At 59.2% G+C, this 18766-nt stretch overlaps 1 protein-coding gene across 1 annotated transcript; it reads left to right on the plus strand.

Moving 5' to 3' along the window:
* Positions 1-2307: 2307 nt before the first annotated feature.
* On the plus strand, positions 2308-9648 carry LOC133263225 (keratin, type II cytoskeletal 8-like). Its single transcript, XM_061442938.1, has 7 exons — positions 2308-2376; positions 3102-3197; positions 3271-3435; positions 5114-5239; positions 7921-8141; positions 9193-9248; positions 9413-9648. Exons 2-7 carry the CDS (start codon positions 3120-3122, stop codon positions 9592-9594), a joined length of 828 nt encoding a protein of 275 aa, XP_061298922.1. The 5' UTR covers positions 2308-2376; positions 3102-3119; the 3' UTR covers positions 9595-9648.
* Positions 9649-18766: the final 9118 nt, after the last annotated feature.

Below are 18766 nucleotides of genomic sequence, written 5' to 3' on the forward strand. Positions count from 1 at the left end.
TGGGGAGATATGGGGACATAGGGGACAGGGGGGAACATAGGGGATATAGGCGGACAGGGGGGAACATAGGGGATATAGGGGACAGGGGGGACATGGGGGATATGGGGGACATAAGGGACGGGGGGGACATGGCGGGAACATGGGGAATAAGGGGGGACATAGGGGCAGGGGGGACGGGGGGAGATATGGGGGATATGGGGACATAGGGAACAGGGGGGATATGGGGATCATAGGGGACCTGGGGGATATGGGGGACATAGGGGACGGGGGGGACATGGCGGGGACATGGGGGATATGGGGACATAGGGGACAGGGGGGACGGGGGGGTACATGGGGGATATGGGGGACATAGGGGATGGGGGGGTATAGGGGGGATATGGGGATATAGGGGACAGGAGGGATATGGGGGTCATAGGGGACATAGGGCACATAGGGGACAGGGGCGACATAGGTGATATGGGGATATAGGGGACAGGGGATATGGGGGACCTATAGGGGACCTGGGGTATATGAGGGACAGTGGGGACATAGGGGGGCTATAGGGGACATAGGGTACATGGGGGACAGGGGGGACATAGGGTACATGGGGTATATGGGGACATGGGGGGACATGTGGGACATAGGGGGGCCTATAGGGGAGACATAGGTGATATGGGGGGACAGGGGGACATGGGGGACATAGGGGATATAGGGGGGATATGGGGGATATTGGGATATAGGGGACATGGGGATCCTATAGGGGACATAGGGGATATGGGGGACAGTGGGGACATGGGGGGGATATAGGGGGCAGGGGGGATATGGGGGACATAGGGAACATGGGGGATATGGAGGACAGCAGGGACATAGGGGACATGGGGGATACGAGGACATGGGGGATATGGGGACATAGGGGACATGGGGAATATGGGGACATGGGGGATATGGGGACATGGGGGGACATAGGGAACAGTGGGAAATGGGGGGATATGTGGGACATGGGGGATGTAGGGGACACTGGGGACATGGGCCATAGGGTTCATGGGGGCCATGGTCCATAGGGGACATATGGTCCATGGGAGCCATAGGGTTCATAGGCTCCATGGTCCATAGGGTCTACGGTCCGTAAGGGCCACAGGGTCTGTGGTCCATAGGGGCCATAGGGTCTGTGGTCCATAGGGACCATAAGGGCCATGGTCCATAACATCCATAGGGGCCATGGTCTATAGGGGCCATAAGGGTCACGGTCCATAAGGTCCATAGGGTCCATGGTCCATAGGGGCCATAGGGTCTGTGGTCCATAAGGGCCATAGGGTCCCTGGTCCATAGGGGCCATAGGGTCTGTGGTCCATAAGGGCCATAGGGTCCGTGGTCCATAAGGGCCATAGGGTCCCTGGTCCATAGGGGCCATAGGGTCTGTGGTCCATAAGGGCCATAGGATCCGTGGTATATAGGGGCCATAGGGTCTGTGGTCCATAAGGGCCATAGGGTCCCTGGTCCATAGGGGCCATAGGGTCCGTGGTCCATAGGGGCCATAGAGTCTGTGGTCCATAAGGGCCATAGGGGCCATAGGGTCCGTGGTCCATAGGGGCCATAGGGTCCATGGTCCATGGTCTCCACTGACCCAGCTGTGGGGATGGAGCATCCCCATCACTGAGCCCCGGGGGGGTTCCTGTGGCTCTGGGATCCCGCACCCTCGGGGCCCATAGGGCTGGGACCCCACATCCCTGTGATCCTGCATCCTGGTGCCCCCCAGTGTCCCTGCATCCTGGTGCCCCCCCATGTTGCCATGCACACGTGAGCCCCATGGCCACATAAGCTGGTGTGCCCGTGTTCCCATACCCAGACCTCTCCATGTCCCCATATCTGTATGTTCCCATATCTCCATATCCCCATATCCCATAACCCTTGTTCCCATACACCCATGTTGTACATCCCTGTATCCCATATCCCCATGGTCCCATGACCCCATATCCCCATTGACCCATACCCCCATGTCCCCACATCCCCATGGTCCCATGACCCCATATCCCCATTGACCCATACCCCCATGGCCCCACATCCCCATGGTCCCATGACCCCATATCCCCATTGACCCATACCCCCATGTCCCCACATCCCCATGGTCCCATGACCCCATATCCCCATTGACCCATACCCCCATGGCCCCACATCCCCATGGTCCCATGACCCCATATCCCCATTGACCCATACCCCCATGGCCCCACATCCCCATGGTCCCCATGACCCCATATCCCCATGTTCCCATATCCCCATGGTCCCATGACCCCATATCCCATAACCAATAGCCCATACCCCACATCCCCATCCCCAAGGTATGAAGAGGAGATCAACCACCGCACCGAGAAGGAAAATGAGTTTGTGCTGCTCAAGAAGGTAACGGTGGGGACAGGATGGGGGTGTGGGATGGGGGTGATGGTGGTGTGGGATGGGGGTGATGGGATGGGGGTGATGGGATGGGGGTGTTGGGATGGGGGGATGGGATTGGGGTGATGGGATGGGGGTGATGGGATGGGGGTGACGGGATGGGGGTGTGGGATGGGGGTGATGGGATGGGGGGATGGGATTGGGGTGTGGGATTGGGGTGATGGGATGGGGGTGCTGGGATGGGGGTGCTGGGATGGGGGTGATGGGATGGGGGTGACAGGGTGGGGGTGATGGGTTGGGGGTGTTGGGATGGGGTGATGGGATGGGGGTGATGGGGATGGGGGTGATGGGATGGGGGTGTGGGATGGGGGTGATGGGATGGGGGTGATGGGATTGGGGTGATGGGATGTGGATGACAGGGATGGGGGTGCTGGGATGGGGGTGATGGGATGGGGGTGATGGGATGGGGGCGATGGGATGGGTGTGACGGGATGGGGGTGTGGGATGGAGGTGATGGGATGGGGGTGCTGGGATTGGGGTGATGGGATGGGGGTGCTGGGATGGGGGTGCTGGGATGGGGGTGATGGGATGGGGGTGATGGGATGGGGGTGCTGGGATTGGGGTTCTGGGATGGGGGTGATGGGATGGGGGTGCTGGGTTGGCGGTTCCGGGATGGCCCTGACGGTGCGGTGGTGCCGGTGGCGGTGGTGCCGGTGGCGGCGGCGGTGCGGCAGGACGTGGACGAGGCGTACATGAGCAAGGTGGAGCTGGAGGCGCGGCTGGAGAGCCTGACCGACGAGATCAACTTCCTGCGGCAGCTCTACGGGGAGGTGGGGGCCCCATGGCCTTTGGGGGGGGACGGGGACCCCCCATGTCCCTGACCCCCCCCTCCCGGTGCCGCAGGAGCTGCGGGAGCTGCAGCGGGCGGCGCCGGGCGCGGCTGTGGTGCTCTCCATGGACAACAACCGCAGCCCCGACCTGGCGGCGGTGCTGGACGAGGCGCGGGCGCATTACGAGGACATCGCCGCACGCGGCCGCGCCGACGCCGAGGCCCGGTGCAAGGGCAAGGTGGGGGCAATGGGGGGCCCGTGGGGCCATGAGCCCGTAACTGCATCAACCCATAACTGCATCAACCCGTAACTGCATCAACCCGTAACTGCATCAACCCGTAACTGCATCAACCCGTAACTGCATCAACCCGTAACTGCATCAACCCATAACTGCATCAACCCGTAACTGCATCAACCCGTAACTGCATGAACCCGTAAATCCATGATCCCATAACTCCATGAACCCATAGCTCCATGATCCCATAACTGCATCAACCCATAACTGCATCAACCCGTAACTGCATGAACCCGTAACTGCATGAACCCGTAACTGCATGAACCCGTAACTGCATCAACCCCTAACTGCATCAACCCGTAACTGCATCAACCCGTAACTGCATCAACCCGTAACTTCATGAACCTGTAAATCCATGAACCCATAACTGCATGAACCCATAACTGCATGAACCCGTAAATCCATGATCCCATAACTCCATGAACCCATAGCTCCATGATCCCATAACTCCATGAACCCGTAACTCCATTATCCCATAACTCCATGAACCCGTAACTCCATGATCCCATAACTCCATGAACCCGTAACTCCATGATCCCATAACTCCATGAACCCGTAACTCCATGATCCCATAACTCCATGATCCCATAGCTCCATGATCCCATAACTCCAGGCTTCCATGATCCCATGTTCCCATAATCCCATGGTTCTATGATGCCAAAACTCACTGTTCCCATAACTCCACGGTCCTGTGATCCCATAACCCCATAACTCCATAACCCCATGATCCCATAACTCCATAACTCCATCACTTCATGCTCCCATAACCCCCCGATCCCATAAACCCCCGATCCCATAACCCCATGACACCATGCTTCCATAACCCCCCGATCCCATAACCCCATGACACCATGCTCCAATAACGCCCTGATCCCATAACCCCATAACCCCATAACCCCATAAACCCATAACCCCATAACTCCATAACCCCATGCTCCAATAACCCCCCGATCCCATAACCCCATAACCCCATAAGTCCATAACCCCATAAACCCATAACCCCATAACTCCATAACCCCATGCTCCCATAACCCCCCGATCCCATAACTCCATAACTCCATAAACCCATAACCCCATAACCCCATAAACCCATAACCTCATAACTCCATAACCCCATGCTCCCATAACCCCATAACCCCAAACTCCATAAGCCCCCGATCCCATAACCCCATAACCCCATAACCCCATGCTCCAATAACCCCCCAATCCCATAACCCCATAACCCCATGCTCCCATAACCCCATAACTCCATAACCCCATGCTCCCATAACCCCCCGATCCCATAACCCCATAACCCCATGCTCCCATAACCCCCCAATCCCATAACCCCATAACCCCATGCTCCCATAACCCCATAACCCCATAACCCCATGCTCCAATAACCCCCCAATCCCATAACCCCATAACCCCATGCTCCCATAACCCCATAACCCCATAACCCCATAACCCCATGCTCCCATAACCCCATAACCCCATAACCCCATAACCCCATAACCCCATAACCCCATAACTCCATAACCCCCCGATCCCATAACCCCACGCTCCCACGCTCCCACGCCCCCACTCCCCCCCCCCATTTCCCCGCTCCCATGACCCTTTTCCCCCTCCGTGCCCCCCGCAGTACGAGGAGCTGCGGACGGCGGCCGGGCAGCGCGGGGCCGACCTGCTCAGCACCCGCGGCCGCATCCAGGAGCTGAACCGGCTCATCCAGCGCTGCCAGGCCGAGCTCGAGGCGCTGCGGGGACAGGTCTGGGGGGGCCGAGGGACACGGGGAGGAGGGGGGGCAATGGGGGGGAATGGGGACATGGGGGATGCTGGGGGACATGGGGGGGAATGGGGGGTACAGGGTGGCTGGGGGATGCTGGGGGGAATGGGGGATACGGGGGTACAGGGGATGCTGAGGGATGGGGGATATGGGGGTACAGGGGATGCTGAGGGATGGGGGATACAGGGGTACAGGGGATGCTGGGGGATGCTGGGGGGATGGGGGGTACAGGGGATGCTGGGGGATATGGGGGATGCTGGGGGAATGGGGGGTAGAGGGGATGCTGATGGACATGGGCGATGCTGGGGGGAATGGGGGATATGGGGGTACAGGGGATGCTGGGGGATGCTGGGGGGATGGGGGATACAGGGGTACAGGGGATGCTGGGGATATGGGGGGAATGGGGGGTACAGGGGATGCTGGGGGATGCTGGGGGGAATGGGGGATACGGGGGTACAGGGGATGCTGGGGATATGGGGGGAATGGGGGGTACAGGGGATGCTGGGGATATGGGGGATGCTGGGAGGAATGGGGGTACAGGGGATGCTGGGGGATGCTGGGGGGAATGGGGGGTATAGGGGATGCTGGGGAATGCTGGGGGACATGGGGGGAATGGGGGATACAGGGGTACAGGGGATGCTGGGGGGAATGGGGGATACGGGGGTACAGGGGATGCTGCGGGACATGAGGGATGCTGGGGGACATGGGGGGAATGGGGGGTACGGGGGTACAGGGGATCCTGGGGGATGCTGGGGACATGGGGGATATGGGGGTACAGGGGATATGGGGGTACAGGGGATGCTGGGGGATATGGGGGATGCTGGGGGAATGGGGGGTAGAGGGGATGCTGATGGACATGGGGGATGTTGGGGGGAATGGGGGTCCGGGGGATGCTGGGGGACATGGGGGATGCTGCAGGGAATGGGGGATATGGGGTACAGGGGATGCTGATGGACATGAGGGATGCTGCAGGGAATGGGGGATAAAGGAGATACTGGGGGGTACATGGATAGTGGGGGAATGTAGGAAGGTATGGGGATACTGGGGGATATGGAGATACTGGGGGGTACATGGATTCTGGGGACATGGGGATACTGGGGAGGTGTGGGGGGTACTGGGGGTAATGGGGTACTGGGGGATATGTGGGATACTGGGGGTACAGAGGGTACTGGGAGTACAGGGGGGTCTGTGGGTACTGGGGAATACAGAGGATATGGGGTGTATGGGATACTGGGACATGGAGGATTATAGGGGGCAAGGGTGTGCTGGGGGGCACGGGGGGTGTGGGATGCTGGGACAGGGGGATACTTGGACACAAGTATACTGGTGCAAGGAGAGGCTGGGACATGGGGGACACTGGGACATGGGGATGCTGGGATACAGGGATACTGGGACATGGGGATACAGGGGATGCTGGGATACAGGGATACTGGGACATGGGGATGCAGGGATACAGGGATACTGGGACACGGAGATACAGGGGATGCTGGGATACAGGGATACTGGGACATGGGGATAATGGGACATGGGGATGCTGGGATACAGGGATACTGGGACATGGGGATAATGGGACATGGGGATGCTGGGATACAGGGATACTGGGACACGGGGATACTGGGGATGCTGGGATACAGGGATACTGGGGTACGGGGATACTGGGACATGGGGATGCTGGGATACAGGGATACTGGGACATGAGGATACTGGGACATGGGGATGCTGGGATACGGGGATACTGGGACATGAGGATACTGGGACATGGGGATGCTGGGATGTGGGGATACTGGGACATGGGGATGCTGGGACATGGGGATACTAGGACATGGGGATGCTGGGACATGGGGATACTGGGACATGGGGATGCTGGGATACAGGGATACTGGGACATGAGGATACTGGGATATGGGGTTGCTGGGATACAGGGATACTGGGACATGGGGATACTGGGACATGGGGATGCTGGGATACAGGGATACTGGGACATGGGGATACTGGGACATGAGGATACTGGGATATGAGGTTGCTGGGATACAGGGATACTGGGACATGAGGATACTGGGACATGGGGATGCTGGGATACAGGGATACTGGGACATGAGGATACTGGGATATGGGGTTGCTGGGATACAGGGATCCTGGGACATGGGGATACTGGGACATGGGGATACTGGGACATGAGGATACTGGGATATGAGGTTGCTGGGATACAGGGATACTGGGACATGAGGATCCTGGGACATGGGGATGCTGGGACATGGGGATACTGGGACATGGGGATGCTGTGATACAGGGATACTGGGACACGGGTATACTGGGACACGGGGATGCTGGGACATGGGGATGCTGGGATACAGGGATACTGGAACACGGGGATACTGGGACATGGGGATGCTGGGACATGGGGATGTTGGGGCAGGGGGACGCTGGGACAAGGGGATGCTGGTGTGGGGATGTGGGGTGCTGGGGACCCTGGGGCAGGGGGATGCTGGAGCAGAGGGCTGCTGGGACATGAGGATACCGGAACGGGGGGATGCTGGGCCATGAGGCTATGGGCCGGGGGGACGCCGGGGCAGGGGGCTATGGGACACGTGGCTGTGGGGCGCAGGGTGATGCGGGGCAGGGGCCGTGGGGCGCAGGGGTCCCAGCCGGTGCCGGTGTGGCAGCGATCCAGCCTGGACTCGGCCATCGCCGAGGCTGAGGAACGCGGGGAGCTGGCCCTCAAGGATGCCAGGGCCAAGCTGGAGGAGCTGGAGGCAGCCCTGCAGAAGGCCAAGCAGGACATGGCCCGGCAGCTCCGTGAGTACCAGGAGCTCATGAACGTCAAACTGGCCCTGGACATCGAGATCGCGACCTACAGGAAGCTGCTGGAGGGAGAGGAGAGCAGGTGAGGCCCCAGGGACCCACATCCTGCATCCCACGAGCATCCTGCGTCCCATGGGCATCCCATGTGCCAGGGGCATCCCCCATTGCACACCCTGCATCCCACATCCCAGGGGCATCCGCATCCCACACCCTGCATCCTGTGGGTATCCCACATCCCATGGGTATCCCGTGGGCATCCCATGTCCCATTGGCATCCACATCGTGTGGGCATCCCACATCCCGCATCTTATGGGCATCCCATGGGCGGCCTCTATCCTACATCCCATGAGCATCCTGTGGGCGTCCCATTTCCCGTTGGTATCCGCATCCCATGGCCATCGCTCTTCCCACACCCTGCATCCTGTGGGCATCCCATGGGCATCCCCAGTCCCCATCCCACACCCTGCATCCTGCAGGCATCCCATGTCCCATGGTGTCCCACATCCCACATCCTGCACTCTGCACTCCTCATCCCTTGGGTATCCCATGGGCATCCTGTGTTCTGTGGGCATCCCACATCCAGTGGGCATCCCACATCCCATGGGCATCCCATATCCCGTGGGCATCCCATGTCCCATGGGCGTCCCACATCCCACATCCCACACCCTGCATCCTGTGGGCATCCCATGTCCATCACATGCAGGTGTTATATCCCCCCCGTCACACAAGGGTGTCATGTCCCATCCCACATGTGTCCCATGTCCCCCCCATGTATCCCATATCCCCCCCATGTATCCCATCCCCCCCATGTATCCCATATCCCCCCGCCATATAACCCATAACCCCCCCATGTATCCCATATCCCCCCCCATGTATCCCATCCCCCCCCATGTATCCCATATCCCCCCGCCATACATCCCATAACCCCATGTACCCCATGTCCCCCCCATGTATCCCATATCCCCCCGCCATGTATCCCATATCCTCCCCATGTATCCCATATCGCCCCCCCCATATATCCCATAACCCCCCCATGTACCCCATGTCCCCCCCCATGTACCCCATATCCCCCCCATATATCCCATATCCCCCCCATATATCCCATAACCCCCCCATGTACCCCATGTCCACAGGTTGGAGGTGGGGGTGCAGAACCTCAGCATCCACACCAAGCCCTCGGGATACCCAGGTAAGGTCCATGTCCTGGTGCCCGCCCCCCCCAGTGTCCCTGGTGCCACCCCCCCCCATGTCCTGGTGCCCCCCCCCCCAAATGTCCTGGTGCCCCCCCCCCCCCAATGTCCTGGTGCCCCCCCCATGTCCCCCCCCTTGCTCACGGGGTCCCTCTCCCCCCAGGCAGCCTCGGGGGGGGCTTTGGGGTCTCCTCAGGGGGGGGCCCGTGCTTGTCCCTGCCTCTGCCCCCCCCCTCGCCCGCGGAGCCGGCGCCCCCCCCCCGCGCCCGCGCCATCGTCATCAAGAAGATCGAGACCCGCGACGGGAAACTGGTGTCCGAGAGCGCGGACGTGCTCAGTGCATGAGGACCCCCCATGGACCCCCCCATAGACCCCTATGGACCCCCCATGGACCCCCCATGGACCCCCCCATAGACCCCTATGGAGCCCCCCATGGACCCCCCCATAGACCCCTATGGAGCCCCCCATAGACCCCTATGGAGCCCCCCATGGACCCCCCCATAGACCCCTATGGACCCCCCATGGACCCCCCATGGACCCCCCCATAGACCCCTATGGAGCCCCCCATGGACCCCCCCATAGACCCCTATGGAGCCCCCCATAGACCCCTATGGAGCCCCCCATGGACCCCCCCATAGACCCCTATGGACCCCCCATGGACCCCCCCATAGACCCCTATGGAGCCCCCATGGACCCCCCCATAGACCCCTATGGAGCCCCCCATGGACCCCCCCATAGACCCCCCTATGGAGCCCCCCATAGACCCCTATGGAGCCCCCCATGGACCCCTATGGACCCCCCATGGACCCCCCCATAGACCCCTATGGACCCCCCATGGACCCCCCCATAGACCCCTATGGACCCCCCATGGACCCCCCCATAGACCCCTATGGAGCCCCCCATAGACCCCTATGGACCCCCCATGGACCCCCCCATAGACCCCCCCATGGACCCCTATGGACCCCCATGGACCCCCCCGTAGTCCCCTATTGGACCCCCATGGACCCCCCATAGACCCCCCCATAGACCCCTATGGAGCCCACCATGGACCCCTATGGACCCCCATGGACCCCCCATAGACCCCTATTGGACCCCCATGGACCCCCCCATGGGCCCCCCATAGACCCCCCTCCATGGACCCCAATGGATCCCCCCATGGACCCCCCATGGACCCCCCCCATGGACCCCTATGGTTCCCCTTATAGACCCCTATGGACCCTCCCCATGGACCCCTATGGACCCTCCCCATGGACCCCTATGCACCCCTATGGAAACCCTCATAGAACCCTAAGGACCCCCCATGGATCCTTATGGCCCCCCCCCAAGGACCCTCCCCATAGACCCCCTCATGGACCCCCTCATGGACCCCTATGGACCACCCCATGGACACCCCAATGGACCCCCATAGACCCCTATGGACACCCATGGATCCCTATGGACCCCCCATGGACCCCCATGGACCTCCCCTGGAGTCCCCCCTTGGACACCATGGACCACCCCATAGACCCCCATGAACTGCCCTGGGAACCCCCATGGACCCCTCTATGGACACCCCATGGACCCCCATGGACACCACGTAGACACCTCCAGAACCTCCCATGGACCCCCCCCACATCCGTCCTGCCCCCCCCGGTGTCCCCATGGGAGCTGTGGGGTGGGAACTGGGGGCCTTGAGTGCTGCAATAAAGCCTTGGAGATGAAGAGGGAGCTGGTTTGGTGCTGGGACGCTGCTGCGGGCTGGGTCTGTCTTGGGGTGCTGGGGGCCCTATTGGGGTGCTGGGGGCCCTATTGGGGTGCTGGGGGCCCTATTGGGGTGCTGGGGGCCCTATTGGGGTGCTGGGGGCCCTATTGGGGTGCTGGGGTCCATCCATGGTGCTGGGGTCGCTATGGGGGTGTGAGGATCCATCCAGAGGTAGCTGGGTCTCTCCTGGGGTGCCAAGACCAATCCTGAGGATCCATCCTAGGGTGCAGGAGCCCCCTTGGGGACCAAGGACCACTTGGATGCTAGGATCCACCCCCAGGGTGCCAGGGACCATTTTGGGGTGCCAGGCTCCATCTGGAGGTACCAAGTCCCCTCCTGATGTCCCACACGCCAGGATTCCCACCTGGCTGCCAGGACCCATCCTGGAGTGCTGGGGTCTCTCTTGAGGTGCCAGGACCCATCTTGCATCCATCCTGGATCCATCCTGTATCCATCATCCATCCATCCATCCATCCATCCATCCATCATCCATCCATCCATCATCCATCCATCCATCCATCCATCCATCCATCCATCCATCCATCATCCATCCATCCATCCATCCATCCATCCATCCATCCACCATCCATCCATCCATCATCCATCCATCCATCATCCATCCATCCATCCATCCATCCATCATCCATCCATCCATCCATCATCCATCCATCATCCATCCATCCATCCATCATCCATCCATCCATTCATCCATCCATCATCCATCCATCCATCCATCCATCCATCCATCCATCCATCATCCATCCATCCATCCATCCATCCATCCATCCATCCATCCATCCATCCATCCATCCATCCATCCATCCATCCATCCATCATCCATCCATCCATCCATCCATCCATCCATCCATCATCCATCCATCCATCCATCCATCCATCCATCCATCCATCCATCCATCCATCCATCCATCCATCCATCCATCCATCCATCCATCCATCCATCATCCATCCATCCATCCATCATCCATCCATCCATCATCCATCCATCCATCCATCCATCCATCCATCCATCCATCCATCCATCCATCATCCATCCATCCATCCATCCTTCCATCCATCATCCATCCATCATCCATCCATCCATCCATCATCATCCATCCATCCATCAATCCATCCATCCATCCATCATCCATCCATCCATCCATCCATCCATCCATCCATCCATCCATCCATCCATCCATCCATCCATCCATCCATCATCCATCCTCCATCCATCCATCATCCATCCATCCCTCCATCCGTCATCCATCCATCCATCCATCATCCATCCATCCATCATCCATCCATCATCCATCCATCATCCATCCATCCATCCATCATCCATCCATCCATCAATCATCCATCCATCCATCATCCATCCATCCATCCATCCATCCATCCATCCATCCATCCATCCATCATCCATCCATCCATCCATCATCCATCCATCCATTCATCCATCCATCCATGCACCCATACGTCCTCCATCCATCATCCATTCAGCCCCCCCAAACCCCAAATCCCCCCACCCCATCCATGGGAGCAGGATCCAACCTCTCTGCTGACGGCCATGCATAACCCAGGGCAAAGTCCCTGTTGGTTTTATCCCTCTTCCCAAATGGGATCCGCTCCATGGAGCCCCCCATGGGGAACACCCCAGGGACCCCCCATCGACCTTCCCCAACAGGAATCCCTCCTTGTCCCCACCAAGGGGGTGGAAAATCCCACTGAACACTCCCTCCATACAGCATTCCCAAGGCTGGATCCCAATGGAGGGGCTGGGACCCCCAAGTTGGGCGGCTTCACCCCTCCCTGTGCCTCTGGATGATAGGGGTACCAAGGGGGGTCCCCTCCTCTTGGAGGGAGTTGGGGTCTCTGTGGCCCCACTTTTAACACACAGCCCCATGGACGGGACGCTCCCACAGCGTTCCCAGAATATGGAACTAAAAGGTTCCCACAGTTTTCCTCCCTGGGCTCAACCCTCATACGAGACACCAGAGAATCTCCTGGGGCCGAGCCTCAGGCTCTGGGTGGAGGAGGGATGGGTGGGAATGCAGACTGTATCCCCAAGGGAATCTGGGCTTGGGGGGACGCTGATGGGTCCAGCCCATAGACACCCCATAGACACCCCAAAGGCATCCCATAGACACCCAGAGACACCCCAGAGACACCCATAGACACCCCATAGACACCCCAAAGGCATCCCATAGACACCCAGAGACACCCCAGAGGCACCCATAGACACCCCATAGACATCCTGCAGGCACCTCATAGACACCCCATACACATCACACAGACATCACATGCACACCCCACAGACACCCCATACACATCCCATAGACACCCCATAGACACCCCATAGACACCCCATACACATCCCATAGACACCCCATACACATCCCATAGACACCCCACAGACACCCCATAGACGCCCCATGGCAGGGTGGGACAGGTCCTTGTAGCCCAGGATGCATCCTTGCACCTTGGGATGGATGGATGGATGGATCCAGGATGGACACTGGCACCCCAAGAGAGGTGCTGGCACCCGGGAACAGAATCTGGCACCCAGGGATGGACGGATGGGTGATGGACGATGGATGGATGGATGGATGGATGATGGATGGATGGATGGATGGATGGATGGATGGATGATGGATGGATGGATGGATGATGGATGATGGATGGATGGATGGATGGATGGATGGATGGATGATGGATGGATGGATGGATGGATGGATGGATGGATGGATGGATGGATGGATGGATGGATGATGGATGGATGGATGGATGGATGGATGGATGATGGATGGATGGATGGATGGATGGATGGATGGATGGATGATGGATGGATGGATGGATGGATGATGGATGGATGGATGATGGATGGGTGATGATGGATGATGAATGGATGGATGATGGATGGATGGATGGATGGATGATGGATGGATGGATGATGGATGGATGGATGGGTGATGGATGATGGATGATGGATGGATGGATGGATGATGGATGATGGATGGATGGATGGATGGATGATGGATGATGGATGATGGATGGATGGGTGATGGATGGATGGATGGATGGATGGATGGATGATGGATGGATGGATGGATGGATGGATGGATGATGGATGATGGATGATGGATGGGTGATGGATGGATGGATGGATGGATGGATGATGGATGGATGGATGGATGGATGATGGATGATGGATGATGGATGGATGGATGGGTGATGGATGATGGATGATGGATGATGGATGGATGGATGATGGATGATGGATGGATGGATGGATGATGGATGGATGGATGGATGGATGGATGATGGATGATGGATGATGGATGGATGGGTGGATGGATGGATGGATGGATGGATGGATGGATGGATGGATGGATGGATGATGGATGATGGATGGATGGATGGTTGGATGATGATGGATGGATGGATGGATGATGATGGATGATGGGGATGGATGGATGATGGATGATGGATGGATGGATGGATGATGGATGGATGATGGATGATGGATGGATGATGATGGATGATGATGGATGGATGATGATGGATGGATGATGGATGATGGATGGATGATGGATGATGGATGGATGATGGATGATGGATGGATGATGATGGATGATGATGGATGGATGGATGATGGATGGATGGATGGATGATGGATGGATGATGGATGATGGATGGATGATGGATGATGTGATGGATGATGATGGATGGATGATGATGGATGGATGATGGATGATGGATGATGGATGATGGATGATGGATGATGGATGATGGACACCCCCCCGCTCTCCCCATAGCGATGTGTTTGGGCTCCTGCCTTTCCCCCTCGGTTCCAGCCGCTCCAACACTTCCCGACCCACTTCCCGTCTCCATTCCGGTGCGGGGGCGCCCTCTGCCTTCCGCTGCCATTACCGCCCGTTAACGCGCTCCGCGATGGGGGGCCCTGTCCCCGGCCCCATTCCCAGCCTTGCGCCCCCTTTTCTCCCCCCCCCCCACCTCCATTTCCAAGCCCCCCCCCCTTCTTCCCCGGGTTCGGTTTTGGGGGGTCCCTTTGCTCCCCCCCTCCCGGGTTTTGGGGCTCTCGGGCCGCTGGGGGGCAGCAGAGGAGCAGGAATGGGAGCGGCGATGGGGGGGTGTGGGGGTATTGGGGTTCCCGGCCCCCCCAATGGGAACTGAGGCAGAGGGGGTGCTGGGGGGGTCTGAGCCCCCCAGTGAGGCAGAAGGGGGGGGAGCACGGTTGGGGGGGGGAGCTGAGCACAGGGAGGTTTTATGGGGGTTGGAGGGCCCCCCCACTTTAATGCATCCCCCCCATTGGGTGCTGTTCCGCGTACCCCCAGCAGAGGGCACCCCCAAACCCGCGCACCCATGGGTCCTGGCCTATTGGGGGGGCACCCATGGGTTCGCTGTCGCCTTCCCCATAGGGACCCGGGGTGGGGGGGGATCAGGGCCCCCCCCTCCCAAGCGATGGGACCTGAAGCCCCATTTCAACTTCTGTGAGACCCCTCCACATCCAGCACCATGAGGGGCTCCTGCCCCACAACCCCTCCCATTGCTCCCCGCAGCCCCCCAAGTTTCGGGGACCCCTTTATAGTGAATGGGGGGGCGGAATCCCAAAAATCGAGGGTTTTGGTAGGGGGTTTTAAGGGGGTCCCTGCCCCATAGGGGGCTGTTATGGGGGTCCCTGCCCTATAGGGGGTTGTTAAGGGGTCCCTCCCCCATAGGGGTTGTTATGGGGGTCCCTGACCCATAGGGGGCTGTTATGGGGGTCCCTGCCCTATAGGGGGCTGTTATGGGGGTCCCTGCCCCATAGGGGTTGTTAAGGGGGTCCCTGCCCCATAGGGGGCTGTTATGGGGGTCCCTGCCCTATAGGGGGCTGTTATGGGGGTCCTGCCCCATAGGGGTTGTTATGGGGGTCCCTGCCCCATAGGGGTTGTTATGGGGGTCCCTGCCCTATAGGGGGCTGTTATGGGGGTCCTGCCCCATAGGGGTTGTTATGGGGGTCCCTGCCCCATAGGGGTTGTTATGGGGGTCCCTGCCCTATAGGGGGCTGTTATGGGGGTCCTGCCCCATAGGGGTTGTTATGGGGTTCCCTGCCCCATAGGGGGTTGTTAAGGGGGTCACTGCCCTATAGGGGTTGTTATGGGGGTCCCTGCCCTATAGGGGTTGTTATGGGGGTCCTGCCCCATAGGGGTTGTTATGGGGGTCCCTGCCCCATAGGGGTTGTTATGGGGGTCCTGCCCCATAGGGGGTTGTTATGGGGGTCCTGCCCTATAGGGGTTATTATGGGGGTCCCTGCCCCATAGGGGTTGTTATGGGGGTCCCTGCCCTATAGGGGTTGTTATGGGGTCCCTGCCCCATAGGGGTGTTATGGGGGTCCTGCCCTATAGGGGGTTGTTATGGGGGTCCCTGCCCCATAGGGGTTGTTATGGGGGTCCCTGCCCTATAGGGGTTGTTATGGGGGTCCCTGCCCCATAGGGGTTGTTATGGGGGTCCCTGCCCTATAGGGGTTGTTATGGGGGTCCCTGCCCTATAGGGGGTTGTTATGGGGGTCCCTGCCCCATAGGGGTTGTTATGGGGGTCCTGCCCTATAGGGGGTTGTTATGGGGGTCCCTGCCCTATAGGGGTTGTTATGGGGGTCCCTGCCCCATAGGGGTTGTTATGGGGGTCCTGCCCCATAGGGGGTTGTTATGGGGGTCCTGCCCTATAGGGGGTTATTATGGGGGTCCCTGCCCCATAGGGGTTGTTATGGGGGTCCCTGCCCTATAGGGGTTGTTATGGGGGTCCCTGCCCCATAGGGGTTGTTATGGGGGTCCCTGCCCTATAGGGGTTGTTATGGGGGTCCCTGCCCTATAGGGGGGTTGTTATGGGGGTCCCTGCCCCATAGGGGTTGTTATGGGGTCCCTGCCCCATAGGGGTTGTTATGGGGGTCCCTGCCCTATAGGGGTTGTTATGGGGGTCCCTGCCCTATAGGGGTTGTTATGGGGGTCCCTGCCCTATAGGGGTTGTTATGGGGGTCCTGCCCTATAGGGGGTTGTTATGGGGGTCCCTGCCCTATAGGGGTTGTTATGGGGGTCCCTGCCCCATAGGGGTTGTTATGGGGGTCCTGCCCCATAGGGGTTGTCATGGGGGTCCCTGCCCCATAGGGGTTGTTATGGGGGTCCCTGCCCCATAGGGGTTGTTATGGGGGGCCCTGCCCCATAGGGGTTGTCATGGGGGTCCCTGCCCCATAGGGGTTGTTATGGGGGTCCCTGCCCTATACGGGGTTGTTATGGGGGTCCCTGCCCTATAGGGGTTGTTATGGGGGTCCTGCCCTATAGGGGTTGTCATGGGGGTCCCTGCCCCATAGGGGTTGTTATGGGGGTCCCCTGCCCCATAGCGGGGTTGGCCCCACCCGGGGCGGGTCCCGCAGGCCCGGACCTGCCCCGTCCAACGCCCGTCATTAGCGGCGGGGCCGGAGCCGCCCCAAGCGCAGCGCTCGGAGTTTCACATCACACCCAGCGCGGGGGGGAGGGGCCGAAACCCAACCCCCCCCCGACCCCCCCCACCCCCCCGGGAGCGCCCCCAAACCCCAGCCCCCCCCCGGGACCCCCCCGGACCCTGTCTGCAGTGAAGAACCCGCACCGAGGGCATCGGATGGGGGGGGGGCCATGGGTGATTGGGAGCCCCCAAGGGGGGTGCTGGGGGTCCTTCCCCTGCTGGTGGGCACCGGGTGGGTGACCCCGATGGGGAGGGGTTGGGGGGGGTCTATGGGGCGGGGTGGGGCTGGGTCAGCTCCTGGCGCGTCGGTGCCCTATAGAGGGTGCTGTGCAGTTATGGAGGCCGGGGAGCATGGGGTGGAGGGATGGAGCAGCAAGGGATGGATGGATGGATGATGGATGGATGATGGATGGATGATGGATGGATGATGGATGGATGGACGGATGTAGGGATGATGGGTGGAGGGATGATGGAGGGATGATGGATGGATGATTGATGGATGATTGATGGATGATTGATGGATGATGGATGGATGATGGATGGATGGACGGATGTAGGGATGATGGGTGGAGGGATGATGGAGGGATGATGGATGGATGATTGATGGATGATTGATGGATGATGGATGGATGATGGATGGATGGACGGATGTAGGGATGATGGGTGGAGGGATGATGGAGGGATGATGGGTGAAGGGATGATGGATGGATGATGATGGATGGATGGATGATGGATGGATGGATGGATGAATGATTGATGGATGATAATGGATGGATGATGGATGAATGATGGATGGATGATGATGGATGGATGGATGATGGGTGGATGGATGATGGATGGATGGATGGATGGATGGATGGAGAAATGGATGGATGATGGATGGATGGATGGATGGATGGATGATGGATGGATGGATGGATGGATGGCTGATGGATGGATGATGGATGGATGGATGGATGGATGGATGATGGATGGATGGATGATGGGTGGATGGATGATGGATGGATGGATGGATGGATGGATGGATGATGGCTGATGGATGGATGATGAATGGGTGAATGGGTGGGCAGATGGATGGATGGATGATGATGGATGGATGATAGATGGAAAAAGAGACAAATACTGCCTGCAGAAACTTGAGTGAGCTTCTTACCCAGCACCCAAAGTCTTCCTCCTCCATGTCACCCTGATCCATGTCTGGATGTCCTGTGTTACCCTGATCCAAGTCTGGATGTCCCATGTCACCCTGATCCAGGTCTGGATGTCCCATGTTACCCTGAT

Source organism: Pezoporus flaviventris, unplaced genomic scaffold (genome assembly GCF_033815535.1).
Source record: "Pezoporus flaviventris isolate CSIRO_AGI_PZ_B2104156 unplaced genomic scaffold, CSIRO_AGI_Pfla_v1 ptg000257l, whole genome shotgun sequence".
Classification (NCBI taxonomy): Eukaryota; Metazoa; Chordata; class Aves; order Psittaciformes; family Psittacidae; genus Pezoporus; species Pezoporus flaviventris.